The sequence below is a fragment of the Cynocephalus volans genome, chromosome 11 (genome assembly GCF_027409185.1).
Source record: "Cynocephalus volans isolate mCynVol1 chromosome 11, mCynVol1.pri, whole genome shotgun sequence".
Lineage (NCBI taxonomy): Eukaryota > Metazoa > Chordata > Mammalia > Dermoptera > Cynocephalidae > Cynocephalus > Cynocephalus volans.
In genome coordinates, this window is record NC_084470.1 from 25,112,487 (window position 1) to 25,130,711 (window position 18,225).

The 18,225-nt window shown below is 45.9% G+C and overlaps 1 protein-coding gene across 2 annotated transcripts in view; it reads right to left on the minus strand.

The window, feature by feature from the left end:
- Positions 1-16,241, minus strand: part of LOC134390555 (inhibitor of carbonic anhydrase-like) — a 35,843-nt gene extending 19,602 nt beyond the window's left edge. Inside the window, exons 1-9 of one of the 2 annotated variants that reach the window (XM_063114036.1) lie at positions 16,164-16,241; positions 12,805-12,977; positions 9,400-9,508; positions 8,302-8,463; positions 6,860-7,007; positions 6,017-6,072; positions 3,287-3,465; positions 1,613-1,784; positions 576-718 (exon numbers count right to left, since the gene is read on the minus strand). In XM_063114036.1, coding sequence (XP_062970106.1) covers positions 576-718; positions 1,613-1,784; positions 3,287-3,465; positions 6,017-6,072; positions 6,860-7,007; positions 8,302-8,463; positions 9,400-9,508; positions 12,805-12,977; positions 16,164-16,206 — 1,185 coding nt within the window. In that variant the 5' untranslated portion in view covers positions 16,207-16,241. Of the gene's footprint in view, positions 1-575; positions 719-1,603; positions 1,785-3,286; positions 3,466-6,016; positions 6,073-6,859; positions 7,008-8,301; positions 8,464-9,399; positions 9,509-12,804; positions 12,978-16,163 lie in introns of both variants that reach the window. The other variant, XM_063114037.1, reaches the window with a different exon arrangement.
- Positions 16,242-18,225: the final 1,984 nt, after the last annotated feature.

Below are 18,225 nucleotides of genomic sequence, written 5' to 3' on the forward strand. Positions count from 1 at the left end.
TTGTACAGTTTCCGAAGTTTGTCAGTTTTGTAGTCTTTTATTTACAAATTTATTTTTTCCTAATCACTAAAATATTATCTGCTCATAGAAAAATGGAAAGTTAATAACAACACAGCTTTATCACTCAGAAATTATGTGGTGATGATCTCTGAGTGATGAAGTTGTGAATGATTTATTTTTCGTTTCTCTACCAGCATGTAATATTTTTATCATCAGAAAAAAATAACCTTACAACTAATGCACTGAAAAGGCTGATCAGCATTCACCATCCAGAGTGACCCTGATCACCCCCCGAATGTCACCCCACTTCCCATGGCTCCTAGGCAGGACACTCCTCTGAACTCTCTGGACTCCAGAGATGAGCCCCCAAGGAGTCCAGGTCTTGGGCTAGCTTTGTGTTTCTGTCTAGCCCTGAGCTGGAGGTGCCCGTGTGGCAGGTGGGGGCAGCACACAACAAGTGTATTGTAGCATGGAGGCTGACGAGGAGGCATCTGGGAAGGGGTCTTCAATGCCAGACTCGGCAGAGCACTGTGGTCTGAGTGCCCGAGCCAGCCATGGAGGTGGGGCCCTCCTACCGTGATGGCAGCGATGCAGTCCTCGGGAGTCTCCTCCGTGGTGCACTTCAAGGCGCCACCACTCACTGCACTCCACTGGTCACACTTGGCCCTCTCATGGTGGCCCACTGCACACCACTTCACCCTCTGGGAATCTTCCACACCTAGGACAGGTGGAGAAGAGCCAGGGATCTAAAGGAAGCCCCAGGTGGGTCTGGGGCTTTAGTGCCACTAGCTGCAAAGTGGCTGCCCAACGGGGCCCTCAGTGACAGCAGCAGAGTTATGTGTCTCATTTTCATGACACTGCTCATTCCTCCCTGTCATCCTCCAGGAGAAGTGGGGAGCTCAGTTCTCAGAAACAGCAGTGAAGGTGTGCTCGTCCCCTCCCTCTGACCTCATGTCTACAGGCCTCACCTCCCCTGGCAGGCCTCGCTCAGCCCCACCCCAGCTCAGAGTCATCAGGGGTTCTCTCTGGCAGGCCTGTGCTCCCCATCCAGGGGTGTGCCCCAGCTGGTAGCCACATGCTCTGTTCCAGGGGGGCCTGCTTGCTCTCCCCACACCCACGCCTAATACAGAGCTGACCTTTTGTAGATGCTCAGGAACTGTTGGGTGATTAAATGGAGGGGAAAAACAGAGAAGGAAGAAATGAACTGTAGGGACCCAACGGAAGGCAGGAGCCAGACTAAAAACCTCTGGAATTCTAGTTTGGCTCCTGATGGTGGTAGTGGCCATGTTACCAATTCAGTTAAGGCTGGGCTATTTTCTGTGTCAAATAGCCCCCTGGGATGACCCAGTTAATGCAAAGGAGCCAGACCATCATTACTTTGAGTTGTCTATAATACAAAGGCTTTCAAAACCCTTTTGCAATCACATAATTCAGGCCTTTCTCCCAGCTTAGCAGAAAACCCCCTCATTAACTCAATACAGTGAGTAGTTCCCTTGGGCTCTGGAGGCCAGTGAAGGTTGGGTGAGGCTTGCAGACACCAGAAAGCCTCAGTCTGTGGCCCTCACCCACACTGCTGCCCACGCTGGCCAGGTCCCCCCAGGACCTTCCCTACCTCTCTTTAGATGCTGGATGGCAGAAAGATACTCATAGCCCAGGTACAGCTTGGCGTCCATCTTAGGGGGGACCCTTAAGAATCCATGGGCAGCATCCGTAAACAGCAGATCTTTCCCATGAGGAGAGCCAAAGAGCTGAAATTCTGATGACCTGTCTTTTCCAAAATGTTCCTGTTCAAAGGATAAAGGAAATAGTGCAGGAGGGAGGCTGGCACAGAGGTAAAGGGAAAGGTAAAACAGACCGCAGACCAGGCAAGGGAAACAGAAAGGGAGAAACACATGAGTGCCTGAGAGTGAGGACAGTGGCCAAGGCCCTCCAATGTCCCTGTGCCTCACGGTGTTCTCGAGTCTCTCCAGGGAGTGCTTTACTCCGATCCCAGCTGGTCTCCCTGTGTGGCCTCAGGGAAACTGTCTGTAGGGAGGGTCGTGGGGCTGCGTGTGCCAGCTGCTGCCCCTCCACAGTGTGGGCTGCTGCTCCGTGTTCCCACAGGCAGTCAGCGAGGGCCGCCTCCTTCTTGGCTGTCTGGATGCCCGCGTGGCTATGGCAGTCTTCATCCTGAAGTGGCTGGTGATCCAGCACCATGTCATCAGTGCTGGAAGTCACATGTCCTAGGCTCTTTTTTCCTTCCACACCCGCCCTGCCACTGAAGGACAAGCTGTGGGACATTAGACAGTCCCTTCCCCTTTCTGGCCTCCAAAAAAACAAAAGGCACTTTGCCTTTGACTCCAGCTAACTGGCCCAAAGCCATCCTTGGCCATAGATTATGGTAGGACCTACTCATGTGCTCTTTCAAATATCTGTCTGGGGCTGGCTGATTAGCTCAGCGGGTTAGAGCGTGGTGCTGATAACACCAAGTCAAGGGTTTGGATCCCCTTACCAGTCAGCCACCAAAAGAAGAAGAAGGAAAAAAAAGCCTGTCTGTTCTTTGCTTTTGCAGTGGCTGTGCATGAAATGCCACCTGCTGCTCTCCCTGGCAAACCCCCATGCTTCCTTTGGGTATACACAGCTCACCCTCCTGGGCCCAGGAATCTTCTCAGGACACATTTTGCAAATCAGTCCCTCTGTCCTCCACAAAGTAAACAATCCCTGTCCCCAAGGTTGTGCGACTCCATCTGGTGATAAATGTGTGTGTACTCATTGTGTCTGCCACACTCATCTGTGAGCAATTTGAGGGCAGATCACATGCCAGTGGGATGATAGGGGAGCAGGGGGTCAGGGGGGCTCACTTGGTCAGCTCATGGCTCACTTGGGAGAGTGTGGTGCTGATAACACCAAGGCCAAGCGTGTGGATCTCTATATAGGGATGGCCGGTTGGCTCACTTGGGAGAGCGTGGTGCTGACAACACCAAGTCAAGGGTTAAGATCCCCTTACCGGTCATCTTTTAGGAAAAAAAAAAAAAAAAGAAGAAGAATAAAATGGGGCAAGAGGAGCTTCTGCAGAGAGGCTTTGGCTCACCAGTTTGGTGTTGCCACAAGAGGGTTTCATGGCCTCGGCTGTCTATAATCTACAGAGATCGAGTGATCCCTCAGTGAAGAGATCATGAGCAGCATGGTTCCCACTGTGTCCTGAACACACAAGGGCCTCTAGAGAGTGGCAAGAGAGCAAGGAGGAAAACCCCCAAATCCAAGCAGGGAGCACTAAGCAGCAGGGGAGGACGATGGATGGGGTTACCTGGGCCTTATTAAGAAGCTCCCAGATCAAGTCCTCCTTGCCACCCACACTTCGGGCCACGACGGCATGAGAAGGGACCCGGGCCAAGTGGCACTTCTCATATTCGTCCACCGGCCTCCGGGTATTGTCCCGGCAGAGCAGCTCATATTGGTCCCTGTCAGCCTTCTGTTCCAGGTTCTCTGAGGAGGGAAAGCCCAGATGAGCCGACTGCGAGCAGAGCTGTGAGCTGTGGTGCCCTGCTCCTCACTGAACCACAAAATGTGTGACCTGAAGAGGACTGACAGAGAATCTTTCCAAACACATTTTATACAGATGAGGAACCGGAGGCCTCGGGATTGAAGTGACTGGTTCACAGCATCACTGCAGGCATATACAGGGCTGGGAGGCAGGAATGGCCAGGGTACCCCAAGCTGCCCACTTGTCTGTTGCTCTGCCAATAGGGTGGTGCAGCAAATGTGTGCTGAGCTCTCGTGGCCCACCGAAGACTGTGCTGAGGCCTCCACACTCTGCTCTATCTAATGCTCACAGCACTGGAGAGGCAGGTAACAGGGCTGTCCCATTCCAGAGCTGAGGAAACAGAGGCTCAGAGACTTGCAATACCTGGTGAAAGTCTCAGCTAGTCTGTGGCTGACACACTGCTATGCTAGGACAATGCAGGTCCCCACTAAAGTGGCCACATCCCCCTGGAGGCAGAGCCTGCTTGGGAAAGATAGGGAGGGTTGAGGGATGGGGATTGAAGGAGGCCTAGGGTCCCAGCCAGGGCACTCTGCAAGTACAAAGAAAGACCAGGAAGAGTCCATGAGGGAAAAGGGCTCTTTGGCTCTCACTGTCTAGGTATTAGAAAGTGTTATGGGTTCAAAAAATTCATATATTGAAGTCCTAAATCCCCAGTACCTCAGAATGTGACCTTATTTGGAAATAGGGACCTTGCAGATATAACTAGTTGAGATGAGGTCATACCGGAATAGTGTGGGCCCCTAATCCAATATGACTGCTGTCCTTATAAAAAGGGGAAATTTGGACACAGGCGGACATGCACACAGGGAGAATGCCATGTGAACATGAAGGCAGAGACTGGAGTGATGTGTCTGCAAGCCAGGGAACACCAAAGATCGCCAGCAAGCCACCAGAAGCTAGGGGAGGGGTATGGGACAGAGTCTCCCTCACAGCCTCAGAAAGAACAAACCCTGCCAACATCTCGATCTTGGAATTCTAGCCTTCAGAACCATGAGATGATAAATTTCTGTTGCTTAAACTACCCAGTTTGTGGTAATTTGTTATGGCAGTCCTAGCAAACTAATATGGAAGTTCTTTGGAGTGGATAAAATCTCATATTGAAAGAAAAGGGGTATGATCAGAGCTCTGGTGAAGGGTTACAATGTTAGTTCAGTATGTCACAGAGAAAATACATTTACAATATTTATATTATTAAAATTTTTTTAGTGATTTAGTAATGGTAGAATTAAATTAAAAGAATCAATATGATCGAATGGCTTTAGAGAGAACTCTCCCCGCTCGGTCACTCAAAGGCCCAGCAGTGGCAGCTGCAGACCTTGGCTCACTGCCAATGCTTGTTTTCATGCCTAAAGCCCAGTGGATAGTCTCTCATAAAATTCTCCTTAAAAGGCAATAAGGGATCTTACATAATAGTGGACAAGTGCCTTCTGGCAAAGGTAAATCAGTATGGTCTGGACAACATGTTGTTTCCATAAAGTGGGGGTATTTTCAAATACTTCCAGCGCTTCATGGTATTGTGAAGTGACACTGCCCACTGGCAGAACTGGGGCAACTTGAGCATCCACAGGACATTAATGATAATTATTTGGAACAACTTGATTCTGGAAGATGAGACCCATAGGTGACCCCACTAATTAAAATGTTGATAATAAGATATGCATCCATTGCCAAAATGCTAACAAACCAGGTCAATGTGTAGTAATGAGGATTCGGTGAATATTGAATGGCTGAACAAGGGAACAACGAACACTGAAATCATATTTCATTTTAAGGAAAAACACTAGGTTGCGAGACCCGTGTAAGAAGTGAGGGGCTTGAAATCCTCTTTGAGGTAGCAGACGTTTATTACAACAATAAACTTCGCACAGTGAATATACATTTGGATTTTAAAACATTTTACATGGTACAAGTGTGATCTGTATCTGAAAGAAATTTAATTGGTTATAAAACCCAGAATCTGTAACTCAAATTGTCTGAAATATAATTTTGTTAGTTTTTTTCTGATAAATTGTCCAAAACTCTGAAAAGGTTTGTGGTTTTTCCAAAGAAAAAAATTAAGAAGAAATACATTTTTGTCCCTGGTAATAATGCTTTTGCAATAGATTTAATTGTAGATATGCTAATAAGTTCTGAAATATTTACAATAACTTGTGTGTTTGCTTAAGGTATTTGAAACATTAGGAGAACTTCTAATAAAATGTTCAGGAGAACGTGATTAAATTTGAAATTGATATTTCAATGACTAAAAGAATTGATTATTAAAGCTCATTTTGTTTTATTAATTGGTAAGTTTAAATGATTAGAAAATTTTAGTAGATTGATGGATGGAACAAATTGAGCACTAACGAAAGTAGAAATAACAAAATGTTTACACAGAAACTCTCTTATGGCATCAGAGATCTTCTCTCGTGTCTAGGTATAAGGAAATCTTAGGGCAAGTGGCAGTTCCCCTGGCTAGGGTGGGTCCCACATGGTGTTTTGTCCATTACTTACCAAACACCGTCATGTGCCTCACGAAACACACATCCCCCTCGCCATTCTTCAGACACCTGAGGAGCAGGAGAGCCACCGTCAGGCCACTCACCAAGGACATGGGCCTCCCCTGCCCCTCCCTCCTGCAGCCCTCTGAGGGTTCACAGGGCTTTGCCCAGAGTTCGTGGGCATCAGTCTGTCCTCACAGAGGCAATGGCCTTGTCTGAGGGGCCTCTGAACCCCACAGCCAAGCCTGGGGAGAGATGGTGTGAAAGGAAGACCCTCATTTCCTCTTGGAAAGCAGCCAAAGGCAACAGATTTTTTAAAAATAAAGGCTTAAAGCCTTTTACATGGAGGATAAAGACTTTGAGTAGCCTTGGATTCCCAGCCAGTTCTGCTCTGGTTTTGAGCAGTAGCCACGTCTCTTTCAGAGCATGGAGTATGGAGCGGTGCCTGCAGGGGGCTGAGGGGGGGGTGGGGTGAGGCAAGCACAGGTCCCTGGCACGGCACAGGGAGAAGCTCAGCAGGAAGATGTGAACTGGCAGGTCCTGGCCTTTGGCCCTGCCAGAAGCCCAGGCCTGTGCTTGCAGACCCCGAAGTCTCAGAGACGAGGCTGTCCCCTCAGCCCTGTCTGGTCCAGGAGGGTAATATGTGCCGGCTCCAGGCTCCGGAGAGACAAGAGGGGCTTCCACAGAGAAGACTGCTCTGCCGGATGATTGGGAGTGAGGATTGGCCGTGGGAGGCACTCAGGGCTCTGGGTTTCACACTTATGCTCTGGATGGCCTGGGACAGGCCCTGCCCACTCCCTGTGCCTCTGTCTCCCCAACTTCAGAGTGAGAAGGAGGAGCAGGGGACCTCACTCACTTGAAGGCACCTGAGTAGCCAAAGTACGGTTCGTGGGAGGAACAGGCACACTTGTCTGTCCCTTTCCCAGCACACAGTTGACACAGGCTGGGGAACTTCTTCCCATCTGCACAGGGGACACAGCTGCTGGAGAAGAAGTTGGCCGCTCCTGCTCAACACAGAGACATGGACCACAGGGCATGAGCTGGCTGGGACCTACAGATTGTGTGTGTGTTGGGGAGAGTGGCCCTATCTGCGATCCCATGAGTCTGCACACCCTTCCCAGGACTGTCCTGTGTGTGCACAGGCCATCCAGATGCAGCCTGCCGGAGGGGGCTAAAAATGTCCAGGCTGGAGGGAGTGGATGGCCTGGGATCCTGTGTGCTTAGGCATCACACTCATGCTTGGGTCCAGGACTCAAGCCCATGAGAATGTCTCCCCAGCTTGTCTACTGCAGGGTGTGGGAGCTGCTGATCTACACTGAACCATGACGGTGGTCCCAGTGCCTCTCGCCTTTGTTAATTCACAACATGGAGGCTCTAAAGGGCCTAGACACAGCATGGATCCTTGCAGGTCAGCCAACAGCCAACAGCCCTTCCTTGCCTCAGGATGCAGGCCCACTCCCACCTCCCCTTCTGTATCCAGATACTGTGGCAGCTCATGGGGTCCCTCTACCAGGAGAAAGTTGGGATAGCTTGCTGGTGTGGGATGGGGGTATGCCAACAGCTGCTGCATAACTGCCCAGACAGATGTCCAGTAGCATCTGACACTGAGGCCAGTGAACACCCCAAGAAACATGGCAAAACACAGTCAGAACTGTGGTCCAGGCTGTAGAACTTCACCAGATCCCTGCAGCCACTGGTACCTGTCACAGTCAAAACATGAATGCTGCACAGGTTGGCAGGGCTCGAAAAGACACACCTTTATGGAGCTCAGAAAGGTTTGACCATCATCTTTCAAGGGCTGAAAAGGCTCCCTAGGCTCACCTTGGCTTGACATAATCCAACAAGAAGCCTGGGGTACACAAAAAACCCTAGCACCAGTCCAGTCATCCCTTCCTTGCCTGTGTCCCAAGCCCTCACATAAGGCACGGAGGCTTGAGAACTGGCAGTGTGGCTGGATCCCCAGCAAACCTTCCTGGGAAGCTGGGAGGGAGGTGGCCTTTCTCGGTGGGTCTCAATGACAGCACTTGTCAAGCCAAGCTGCTGGAATTGCCAGGAAGGTGGGACCTAAAAGCTCAGAGAGGCAGAGCCACCTTTGCTAAAAAGCAGAGAAGACTCATCTGCCACCTCCCCAGGCGTGCTGGTGCACACCCCCAGCAGTCCACACTTAAAGCAGATTACTCTGGCCCTGTCTTGGAGGCCATGAAACACACTTGATAGTGACTGTGTGACTCCAGCATGGCCCATGGGATAACTGATGCAAAAGCTCTACCTGAAGGCTTCCAGCCCCAGCTGGCTTACCTGCTTCAAGAGAGCCAGAGGGCAGCAGTATCCCAATGGGAATGTTCCACCCAGCAGACCAGCCCAGGCCCGTGTGGCAGGACTTCTTGCCTTGGAGCTGGTTCAGTTGGAAGCTGGTGCCCTTCTTCACCACGGCCACGACATAATGGTGAGTTTGTGGATCTGCAAAGGAGCAGAGAGAAAGAAGGGCTGAAGGAAGATGCCACATCATTGCTACTAATCTTCTGCAGTATGTACAATGGGGACCTGGGGGGTTCCTGGGACGTGCACCATCCCCTGGTAAGCCAGCATAAAGGGAAATAACAAAAACCCCTTAATTGGCAGGAGAAAGAAAACTGTCCCTTTTTAAGGCAATAAACACTATTTCTTTTTCTGCCAGTCCCTCCAAGCTAATGGAGACAGGAGTACGAGGACACCAGCTACTATACTATAGGGCCCGCAGGGCGTTCTTAGGGAGAGCTTCAGCTCCAGTCATCCTGATGTTACTGCTTCTCTCCATGGGCTTTCCTCCTTTCTCGCCTCTCTATCTGCAGCTCAAACACAAAGGTTAAGGTGTGAGAAGAAGGACGCAGGGTTTTCCCAAGAGTATGCCACAGCCCTGCAAGTTGGAGTCAAACTGAAGTGGGTTGAGCTCACACACACTGAAGACACTAATAGACAAGTCTGGGAAAGAGGCAAAACCCCAAGCCCCATTCTTAGACTCCCCAAAACCTCTCCTCACAACAGACACAGGCCTGTAGCACTTGTGGGGGACTTAGCACAGGGAAGAGGTAGCCAGATCCTTGTGTGTCTACAGAGATGAGCCTCCCACTGGTGTAACCCCACTGGGTGTGTGATGGACTGGATAGCAGCCCCCCTCTCAGGCTGGCTAGCAGAAGCCAGCAGCAGGAATGGCATTTCCATCAGAATGCACAAAGCCTGCAGTTGCCCAGGGAGAACCAATCTCACAGCCCTCGTGGGTTGGCTGCAGTGACAGCCTCCTTAAATCCAAAGAGCTCCAGTACCTTTGTTCCCTGCAATTGTAATGCTGACAGAGTCCCTGCCTTTCCCACATCTGCAGTGTCAGACTGAAGACCTGCATCCCCAGGGAAAACACACCATCTTTTGATCCATAGAATTCTGCCACGATGGGCTTCAGGTTGTAGGGGGCCAGGCCTGCTTCAAACACCAAACCTCCATCAATGGTCACAGCATCTGCTTCATTTGCCTGAAGAAGAAGAGATCAGACCATGAATGAAGCCCCTCTGAGAAAGACTCCCCTAACCCTCCGCCAGAGACACTTGCTCAACAGACACTTGCACGGCTCATGTCTGTGCTCATGTCACCTTCTCAGTGAGGCTTTCCCTGATTGCACACTTCAAACTACCACCTCAGCATGCTGGACGGCACTTCGTTTTTCTTCTTAGTCCTTATCAAACACCTGTCAAACTTTCTTTGTTTATTGTTTGTCCCCCACTCCGGAATGTAAGCTCCATGAAGGAGGGGACATTTTTGTCTGTTTTATCCCCTGCTGAATCCCAGCACCTTAAAGAGCATGTAGCACAGGGAGGTGTTCAATAAATGTTTGTTGGGTAAGTGTGTGAATGAATTGTAGAATATTTCCACCCATAGGAAGTCATGTTTTACACTCTCAGACCTGGATTCCCAGTTCAGGGATCTGTCAGCCAAGGGTTCTTTCCTTTCTGCAAGAAGCAGCGACTTCATATACTTTTCTCAGAAATGAGATTGGATCATTTTCCTATCTCTCATGGAAATCATTCTTTTTATTCATTTATTAATTAACATTTAACATAACGGGTTTTTCTAAATTTAGTATTATGTTTCTATATACTTGCCTCCCTTTCCCTCGTCCCACTTTTTCTTACAAATATTTTACAATATGTCTTCATCTATATGTATATTTGTATCTACAAGTGTCTGTATATAATTAGGACTCTATTGGGTGCATGTATCAGAAACCAACTCAAATGAACTTAAGAAAAGGAAAGGTTTAGGATAAAGACAAAGGACAAGAAGTCCACTGGGCCTTGTGAACACCATCAGGATCAGAAGCAACAAGAACTGACATGGGTTTCAGTCCATCCCCACGGGCTCTAGGTCAGGACTGCGGGTCCCAGGTCATTCTTGCTTTTTCCCACCTTACATACATCTTCCTTCCCTGACTGCCACCTCTTTCCATTCCAATATCAGATACAAAAAGACAGCAGTCTTGTAAAGACTGCTTAACCAGCTCCCACAATTGCAAAAGGTCAAATTCTTGTAATAAATCAATCTCTTGCGCTCTCTCCTCCCTCCCGCTTCCCACCCCCAAGGGTACTTCAAAAGTTTGTGGGAAAATAGAATTAAAAGTTAATATGGGGGCTGGCCGGTTAGCACACTTGGTAAAGCATGGTGTTGATAACACCAACGTCATAGGTTCATAGCCCTGTATCGGCCAGACGCCAAAAAAAAAAAAGGTAATATGAATCTTTCCATGAACTTTTTGAAGTACCCTCATACATATTAATTAGAGATAAATAAATAAAAATTTGTGCACATCTTTAGAACCCTTACTGAATTTTCCAAATTGTTTTCCAGAAAGTATATAGAAATTTATGATATATAATGCCAATAGCAATGCATACCAAGGTAACTGCAAACCCACCAGTGAGAAAAGCCATCACTTAAGAAATGTTATTATATTTCTAGATGTAAACTGTTACTTTAAGAATGGTTTTATTTTCATTTCTTTAATTATTAAAAAACATGAACATTTTTCCTTTATTGTTCATATGTTATTAGTTGTCATTTCTTTTCTGAGAGTAGTTTGTTTATACCTTGTTATTCTTAAGAATTTCTTTTAAGTTTACATAACTTCTTTATACAGTTTTTACAGTATGCTGTTTTCTTATAGCTGATGTGAATTATTTTTGGGATACATAAGGCTTTTTAAAAAAATTTGTTATAGTTTTAAAATTTTTACATTTCCAGATTTGTCTACTTTTGTGATTTACAGATTATGTCTATTTCTTTTAGTCAAGTTGAGTCAAACTGGGTGTTTATTTTGGTGAATGGATTAAGACTCTCACCTGATTTTTTTTCTAAATGGCTACCCAGTAGTCCAACTAAAGAATCCTTTCTCAGCCATTTGTTTGCCTTATCATACATTTCTATCTAAATGTAGCACATGTATTGAAATGCCATGTTGTGCCCCATATATGTATATACAATTGTTATTTGTCAATTAATAATTAAATTTTAAAATAAATCTGCATATATGTAACTAAATGTATTAAGCTGAATGTTGAACATTTATCACAATTTGCATCTATATCAAATCATGCAGATAATTAGATAGATGGATGGACACACATAAAACTGGGACTATGCCTGAATTTTGTTCTGTTCCAGGTCTTCTGTATCTGCACCAGCACCCTGTTTTTGTAACACTATTATTTAAACGTGGTATAGTTTCAGGTAGGTCTCAGCCACTCCCTACTATACCATATTTAAATAACAGTGTGCGCTTTTCCTTAAGAATTTTATAATAATTTTACTGATTCTTTTAAAAAGACTGTATTTTGAGGAATATATACTAAACTTATGAATTAACTTTGAGAGGATTTGCAAGTATGTGATATTTAGTATTTCCATCTAGGAATATGGCATATGTTTTCATTTATTAATAAATATTATTAATTTTTTTGTTAGTTTGAGTACATTATTACATTTTAATTAGAACTGAAAGAAGAAAAAGCAAGGACATTTAGGGTACAGCCACGGAATCCTTTCAGGATATTTAGTTTGGGCTGCTCTAATCATTTCTTAGGAGAACAGCTTTATAAATAACCAGACTTTTATATTATACTTATAATAGCCTTGCAGTTCTCTCATATGCTATTATCCCAGAAATATTTTTCTGTTTATTATTTTAAATGTAATCACAATTTTGGGCTATTTTTCCACAATTAATGACTGTTGGTATATGAAAATGATGTTAATTGTGATATATTTATTTTTTACCAAACTCATTTATTCATTAACAAATAATTATACAACATTTCTATTGCATGCAATCATCTGAGAATATTGATATTTTTGTTTATTTATTGCTGTATTATACACATTTTATATCTTAATGCATCACTGGGAACTTCTAAAAGCAATGTTAAGTAATAATAGTGAGCTGGAGCTTCTTGTTTATTTCTGGGTCTTTACAGATTCTCTTTCAATGTAATGCTGACTTTGCTGTACTACAAGTATTTTACTGGGGTTGAATCCTTCTCTATTAGTCATTTAATTATGATTATGATTATAATTATAATTTCTACTATCAATGAACATTAAGCAGCTATATTTTTCTCTACACACAGTCTCTGTACTTTCAGATCTTTGGGTTATTTTTTCTCCTCTAAAGTACAGTCTGGTTCTTGTCAGGAGAAAGCAACACACAATATCAAGTGTGGAAAAAGAAAAAGAAAGTATGGACTTTCTTCCACTCTCTTTTAGGCAGCAGTGACTTACTGCGATGTCCTTGATGCACTCGAGGTAAGAGGTTCTCTTCATGCAGGTGACAAGGGGACCATCTGCTGGAAAGACTTTTTTTATATTGTCACGGAAACTGGAGCACTTAGTGACCTCCTGATCTGACACAGCACACCATCTCACAGTTTTCTCAGGGACAGCCAGACACAGCCCTATGAGGAGAGGCCAGAGGCGTAAGGGACCCACAGCACTCACCTTTCTCTGCTAGCAGAAGAGGTTAAAGGCAGGGTAAAGGGGTGGCTAAGTAGGGTACACACAAATTGGATTGGCTACCTGGCCAATATAAATTCTCAGGGCCCATTTCTCCGATTCTGCACTACCCCTTAGATAAAAAAGCCAAACACATCCCCAAAAAGTTAAATGTAGAATTAGCATATAGCGCAGAAATTCCACCCTTAGGTATACATCCAAAGAATTAAAAATAGGGACTCAAACAAGTATATGTACACAGATGTTCATAGCAGCACTATTTGCAATAGCTAAAAGGTGGAAACCACCAAAATGTGCATCAGCAAATGAATGGATAAACATAATGTCCATATAATAGAATATTATTCTGCCATGAAAAGAACGAAGTACTACTACATGCTACGATGTGAATGAACCTTGAAAACATTGTGTTAAGTGAAAGAAGCCAGATACACAGGCTACCCATTACATGATTCCATTTATATGAAATATCTAGACTAAATAAATCTATTGAGACAAAGCAAACTGGTGGTTGCCATGTGCTGGGGAGAGAAGGGAGTAGGGGCTGACTGCTTAGTGGGCATGGGGTTTTCTTTTGGGGTAATGAAAATGTTTTGGAACTAGATAGAAGTAGTGGTTGCACAACATTGCAAATGTACTAAATACCACTGAATTGTACACTTCAAAATGATTAATTTATGTTGTGGGAACCTCAGCTAAAAAATGAAAAGGAAAAAGGTTATACATTGAATGTCGGCAGGATACAGAGGAATTGAAATTCTCATACATTGCTGATAGGAATGTAAAATGGTATATCTACTTTAAAAAGTTTGGCATGTTCTTAATAAATTGAACATACACTTGCCAGTATGATCCAGTAATTCTAGACATTTACCCAAAAGAAATGAAAACACGTGTCCTTCAAAAGACTGGTCCATTAATGTTCATGATGGCGGCTTCGATTATAATAGCTGCAAACTGGAGATGACCTAGATGTCCATCAACAACTGAATAGGTAAACTATTATGGTAAAGCCTAACAGTGGAATGCTACTAACCAATAAAAAGGAATGAACTATGATGCATAGTTCATAGATGAGTCACAAAACAATTATACTGAATGAAAAACGCCAAACACAAAGGACTATGTACTGTATAATTCCATTTACGTGAAATCCTAGAATAGGCAAAACTTATCTATAGTGACAGAAAGTGGGAATGACTGGGAAGTGGTAGGGGGCAGTGCAGGCGGGAAATGTTCCTTATCTTGATTATGGTGGATAATAACATAACATGGATAGTTAAATTTGTTATAATCAGTGAACTGTATATATACTTAAAATGAGTGCATTTTATTACATATGAATCACATTTCCGTAGAAATGATTTTTAAAAGAAAGAGACAGAGAGTGTGCAAGCAACCTAAGGGTAGATGGAGTCGAATAACCTAGACTAGGCTGATCACTAATAACACTCCACCCCTGGCCATATAATAGTTACAAAAAGGGGTAATCAGAGCCCACTGTGAATATTACAAACTGATCCTGGTAGGGAAAAGATGCTGGTGGCCACATGCTCACTGAATAGAGAAAGTTCTTAAACTCCAGAAGAGCAAGAGGCTAAGAAAGGAGCTGGGGGCCAAGGTGGAGGCACACGCAGTCTGAACCCATGGTTCTTGGCTCTTGTAGAGCCTAACTTTAACTGTCCCCTTCCTTTTGGTCTTTTTGGTTTAAGCTACTTTGGTTGCATTTCTGTCATTTGCCACCAGAATAGCTATTGTCGGGCTAGAACACTGAGCTTTGAAGAATCACAGACTCCAGCCTGGTCAGTAGCCATGAAGAGGGACGTGGGGGATGGGGTTGAGAGGGGCAGCTCTTGCCTCTGGTTTATAAACACAGAGCTGATCGGGAAAGTGAACTTTTGGTCAGAGCCTGACATTGCCAGGAGAGGAGACAGAGGAAGAACAAACAGCATAAGCTCTGTCCGGGAAGAATTCGGTCAAGAGACCAGCGGGGCGGGACTCTGGGTTTCCTTCTGGCTGCAGCTGGACCCCAGCTGTGCTCTACATTTCCAGCTCTCACAGCCCCAGCAGAGTGCCGTGTGTGGCACCATGTGGCAGTGCTGGGCCAGGGAGGGGCCACCACAGCACTCCCTGCCCTTCCTGCCCCCATGTAAGACATCCTACCCCAGAAATTATTCCCAACAACCTGAGACATGACACAAACAGGGCTGGACAGAACCAACAGTTGTTGAGCCAGGAAGGGCTCTTCACGTGCGTGAGTTCATTGACTTTGCACCATTCAAGAGCCTCAGAGGAGCCCACCCTCCCAACACAGGAAGGGGCCCCTGCATTTATGTGCTGGATTTTTACCAGTGGTAACTCACCTGTGCCTAGAGCTCTGCCTACCACTAGGTGTGTTATTTCATTTTCACAGCTATAGTGTTTGTTGTGAAAAGGCAATTCCTACTGAATGAAACCAGCTCACAGAGGTCAAGGGACAGCCCAGAGTCACACAGCAGTGAGTGACAGGTGGATCCCATTCGAGGGTGATTGTTTTTCCGCTACATCCCTCAACCTCACCGTTGTGTGGCAGAGATGGGATCAACAGCCTCTAGGCCAGGAGTCATGAACCTTTTCTGTAATGGGCTGAAGAGTAAACAGGCCTTGTAGGCCACGCAGTCTCTGGCATCTACTCAACTCTGCCCACCCCTCCCCATGCCTGAAAGCAGCCATAGACAGTACTTAATGAGCATGACCATCTTCTAATACAATTTTATTTGTCGACACTGAAATTAGAATTTCATATAATCTTCATGTCACAAAATATTGTTCTTCTTTTGATCTCCCCCACCCCAACCATTTAAAGACATACAGAGCGTTCTTAGCTCTTTCAGCTGTACAACATCAGGCAGCAGACAGAATTTGGCCGGTTGGTCACAGTTTACAAATGCCTGTCCTAAGTTGGGGTTTCTGTGACGACCAAAGTGTCACGTGCACCCCGGGGGGAAAGGCACTTTGGGGGCTGCATCGGGGTACATAAATCCACAGGCTGTCCCGCCGCCGTGCTGGGTCCCGCTGTGGCTGACCCGCTGCTGGCACCCGGTGAAGCCCCCTGGAGGCCCCTACCCCTGCTCCCGGCGCGCACTCACCCAGGGCCCCGGCGCACAGCAGGGCGCAGGCGGTCAGCTGCATCCTCCGCGGCGGGCGCGCGTCACCGTCCCTGTGCCCGCTCCCCGCGCCTCGGCGGCTTTACCAGCCCGGGACGGCGTGGACCCGCCTCCTCACCATGCCCGCCCCCGCCCCCAGGGCAGCCCGCGAGCAGCCCGTGCCTTCAGCCGACCGGCCCGCGAGACCAGCCCTCCGCTGCCGGGCGAGGGTCCGCACCCCGGAGCGAGCCGGAGCCACCTGGGGGCGCGCTGGGCTGACCGCCCTCCTCCACGGAGAGATCCCCCGGGGCCCAGGTTAGTTGCTAGTTTGTAGCGCCCAGGTCCCTGGCCCCCGGACTGTCATTTCACCAAGCAGCTCCCGAACGTCCCAGAAACAGACCCCTCGGGCCCGGGGCCGTCCACGGGGGCGAAACTGTGGCCCCTTCCCCTGGGAAAGCACGCGCCTCCACGGACGAGCGCACGGCGTTGTGAACACGGTCCTCAGGGATTCTCAGACCCTTTCTCCTAAAGCGTCTCCACTGGTCACTCCGGGGTTCTCCCGGAAGCTCCCACAAAGGACGCTGTCCCCTCTGCTCTGGGAAGCCGAGGCCAGGTGAAGTGCTGAACGCGGACAGGGCTGCTCCTCGCCCCGGCAATCCGATCCTCCCGAAGTCTGTGACTTCTGCCTGGGGACGTCCTCTGACTTTAAACAAAATTCCAAGAATCTCTTATTAAACTATAATAAACATACATGAAACCTCACATATGTTAAGTGCACAGTTGATTTATTATCTCCAGGTGAACACACCCGCACAGCCGGCACCTAACCAAGAACGGCACATTGAACAGAACGTTCCCTGGCGCCCTCTTCCGCTCACTTCCCGTCTCTCTTACAAAGGTACCCACTGTCTTGACTTCTAACCACGTAGACTAATTCCGCTGATCTTTGAACTTTAGAGAGATGGGGTCATGCGATTTGCACAGTTTTGTATCTGGCCTCTTTCACTCAAGATTGTATTTGTGAGATTCGTCTATGCTGTGGTGCATAGTTGTCCTTCATTCGTCCTCAGTGTTGCGTGTTATTTCATACTGTGTATGTAGCACACTTTATCTTTCCTCCTGATGATTGTAATTTCCAGTTTGGGCTTTTATAGATAGAAATTTCATTTCCCATTTGTTGCTGGTATCTGAAAAACAACTGGTTTTTGTATGTTGAGCTCAAATGCAATAGCTTTGCTAAATTATCTTACTAATTCTAACGGTTTCTTTCGGATTTCCTATGTACATCTTTGTTTTTTGTGAATAATGTCAGTTTTGGTTTTTTCTCTTTTCTTTAGGTTATGACTTTCTTCTTCTTGATTTACTGCACTGACTAGGACTTCTGTCACATTTTAGTACATGTTTTTAGTGCATATAGGTAAGTATATTCTGGAGGGTATTTCCCCAAGAGAGTAATCCTTGGGTTATAAAGCGGATATAGGTTCAGCTGTAATAGACACTGCCAAACAAACTATTACTACAATATTGGGTAGAAGTGATGATAGATGGAGAAAGTTTTCAATCACTCACCATTATGCAAAATGTTTGCTGGTGTTTTATTTTGTTTTAGATATTATTAACCACATTAAAGAAGTTCTCTTTCTTCCTGGGTTGCCTTTTTTTGTTGTTTTTTTTTTTACATCATGAATGGATGTTGAATTTTATCAGGTATTTTTCTGCACATAAGATAATGAGTCCCCCTCCTTTTAATGTTAATGTGGTCAACTATTCTAATTGATTTTTAAATGTTAAACTATTACATTTCTGGAATAAACCCCAATTGGTCATTATGTATAATGCTTTTTATATATTGCTGAACTTGAATTTATAGTATTTTGTTTAGGATTTTTTGCATATATGTTTTGAGAGAAATCATTCTGCACTGTTCTTTTATTTTAATGTCCCTATAGGTTTGGTTTCTAGGTTATGATGGCTCATAAAATGAATTGGGAGATGTTACTTTTCTTATTCTCTGGAAGACATTGTGTAAGAAGAGTGTTATTTCTTTCTAAAATGTATGGAAGAC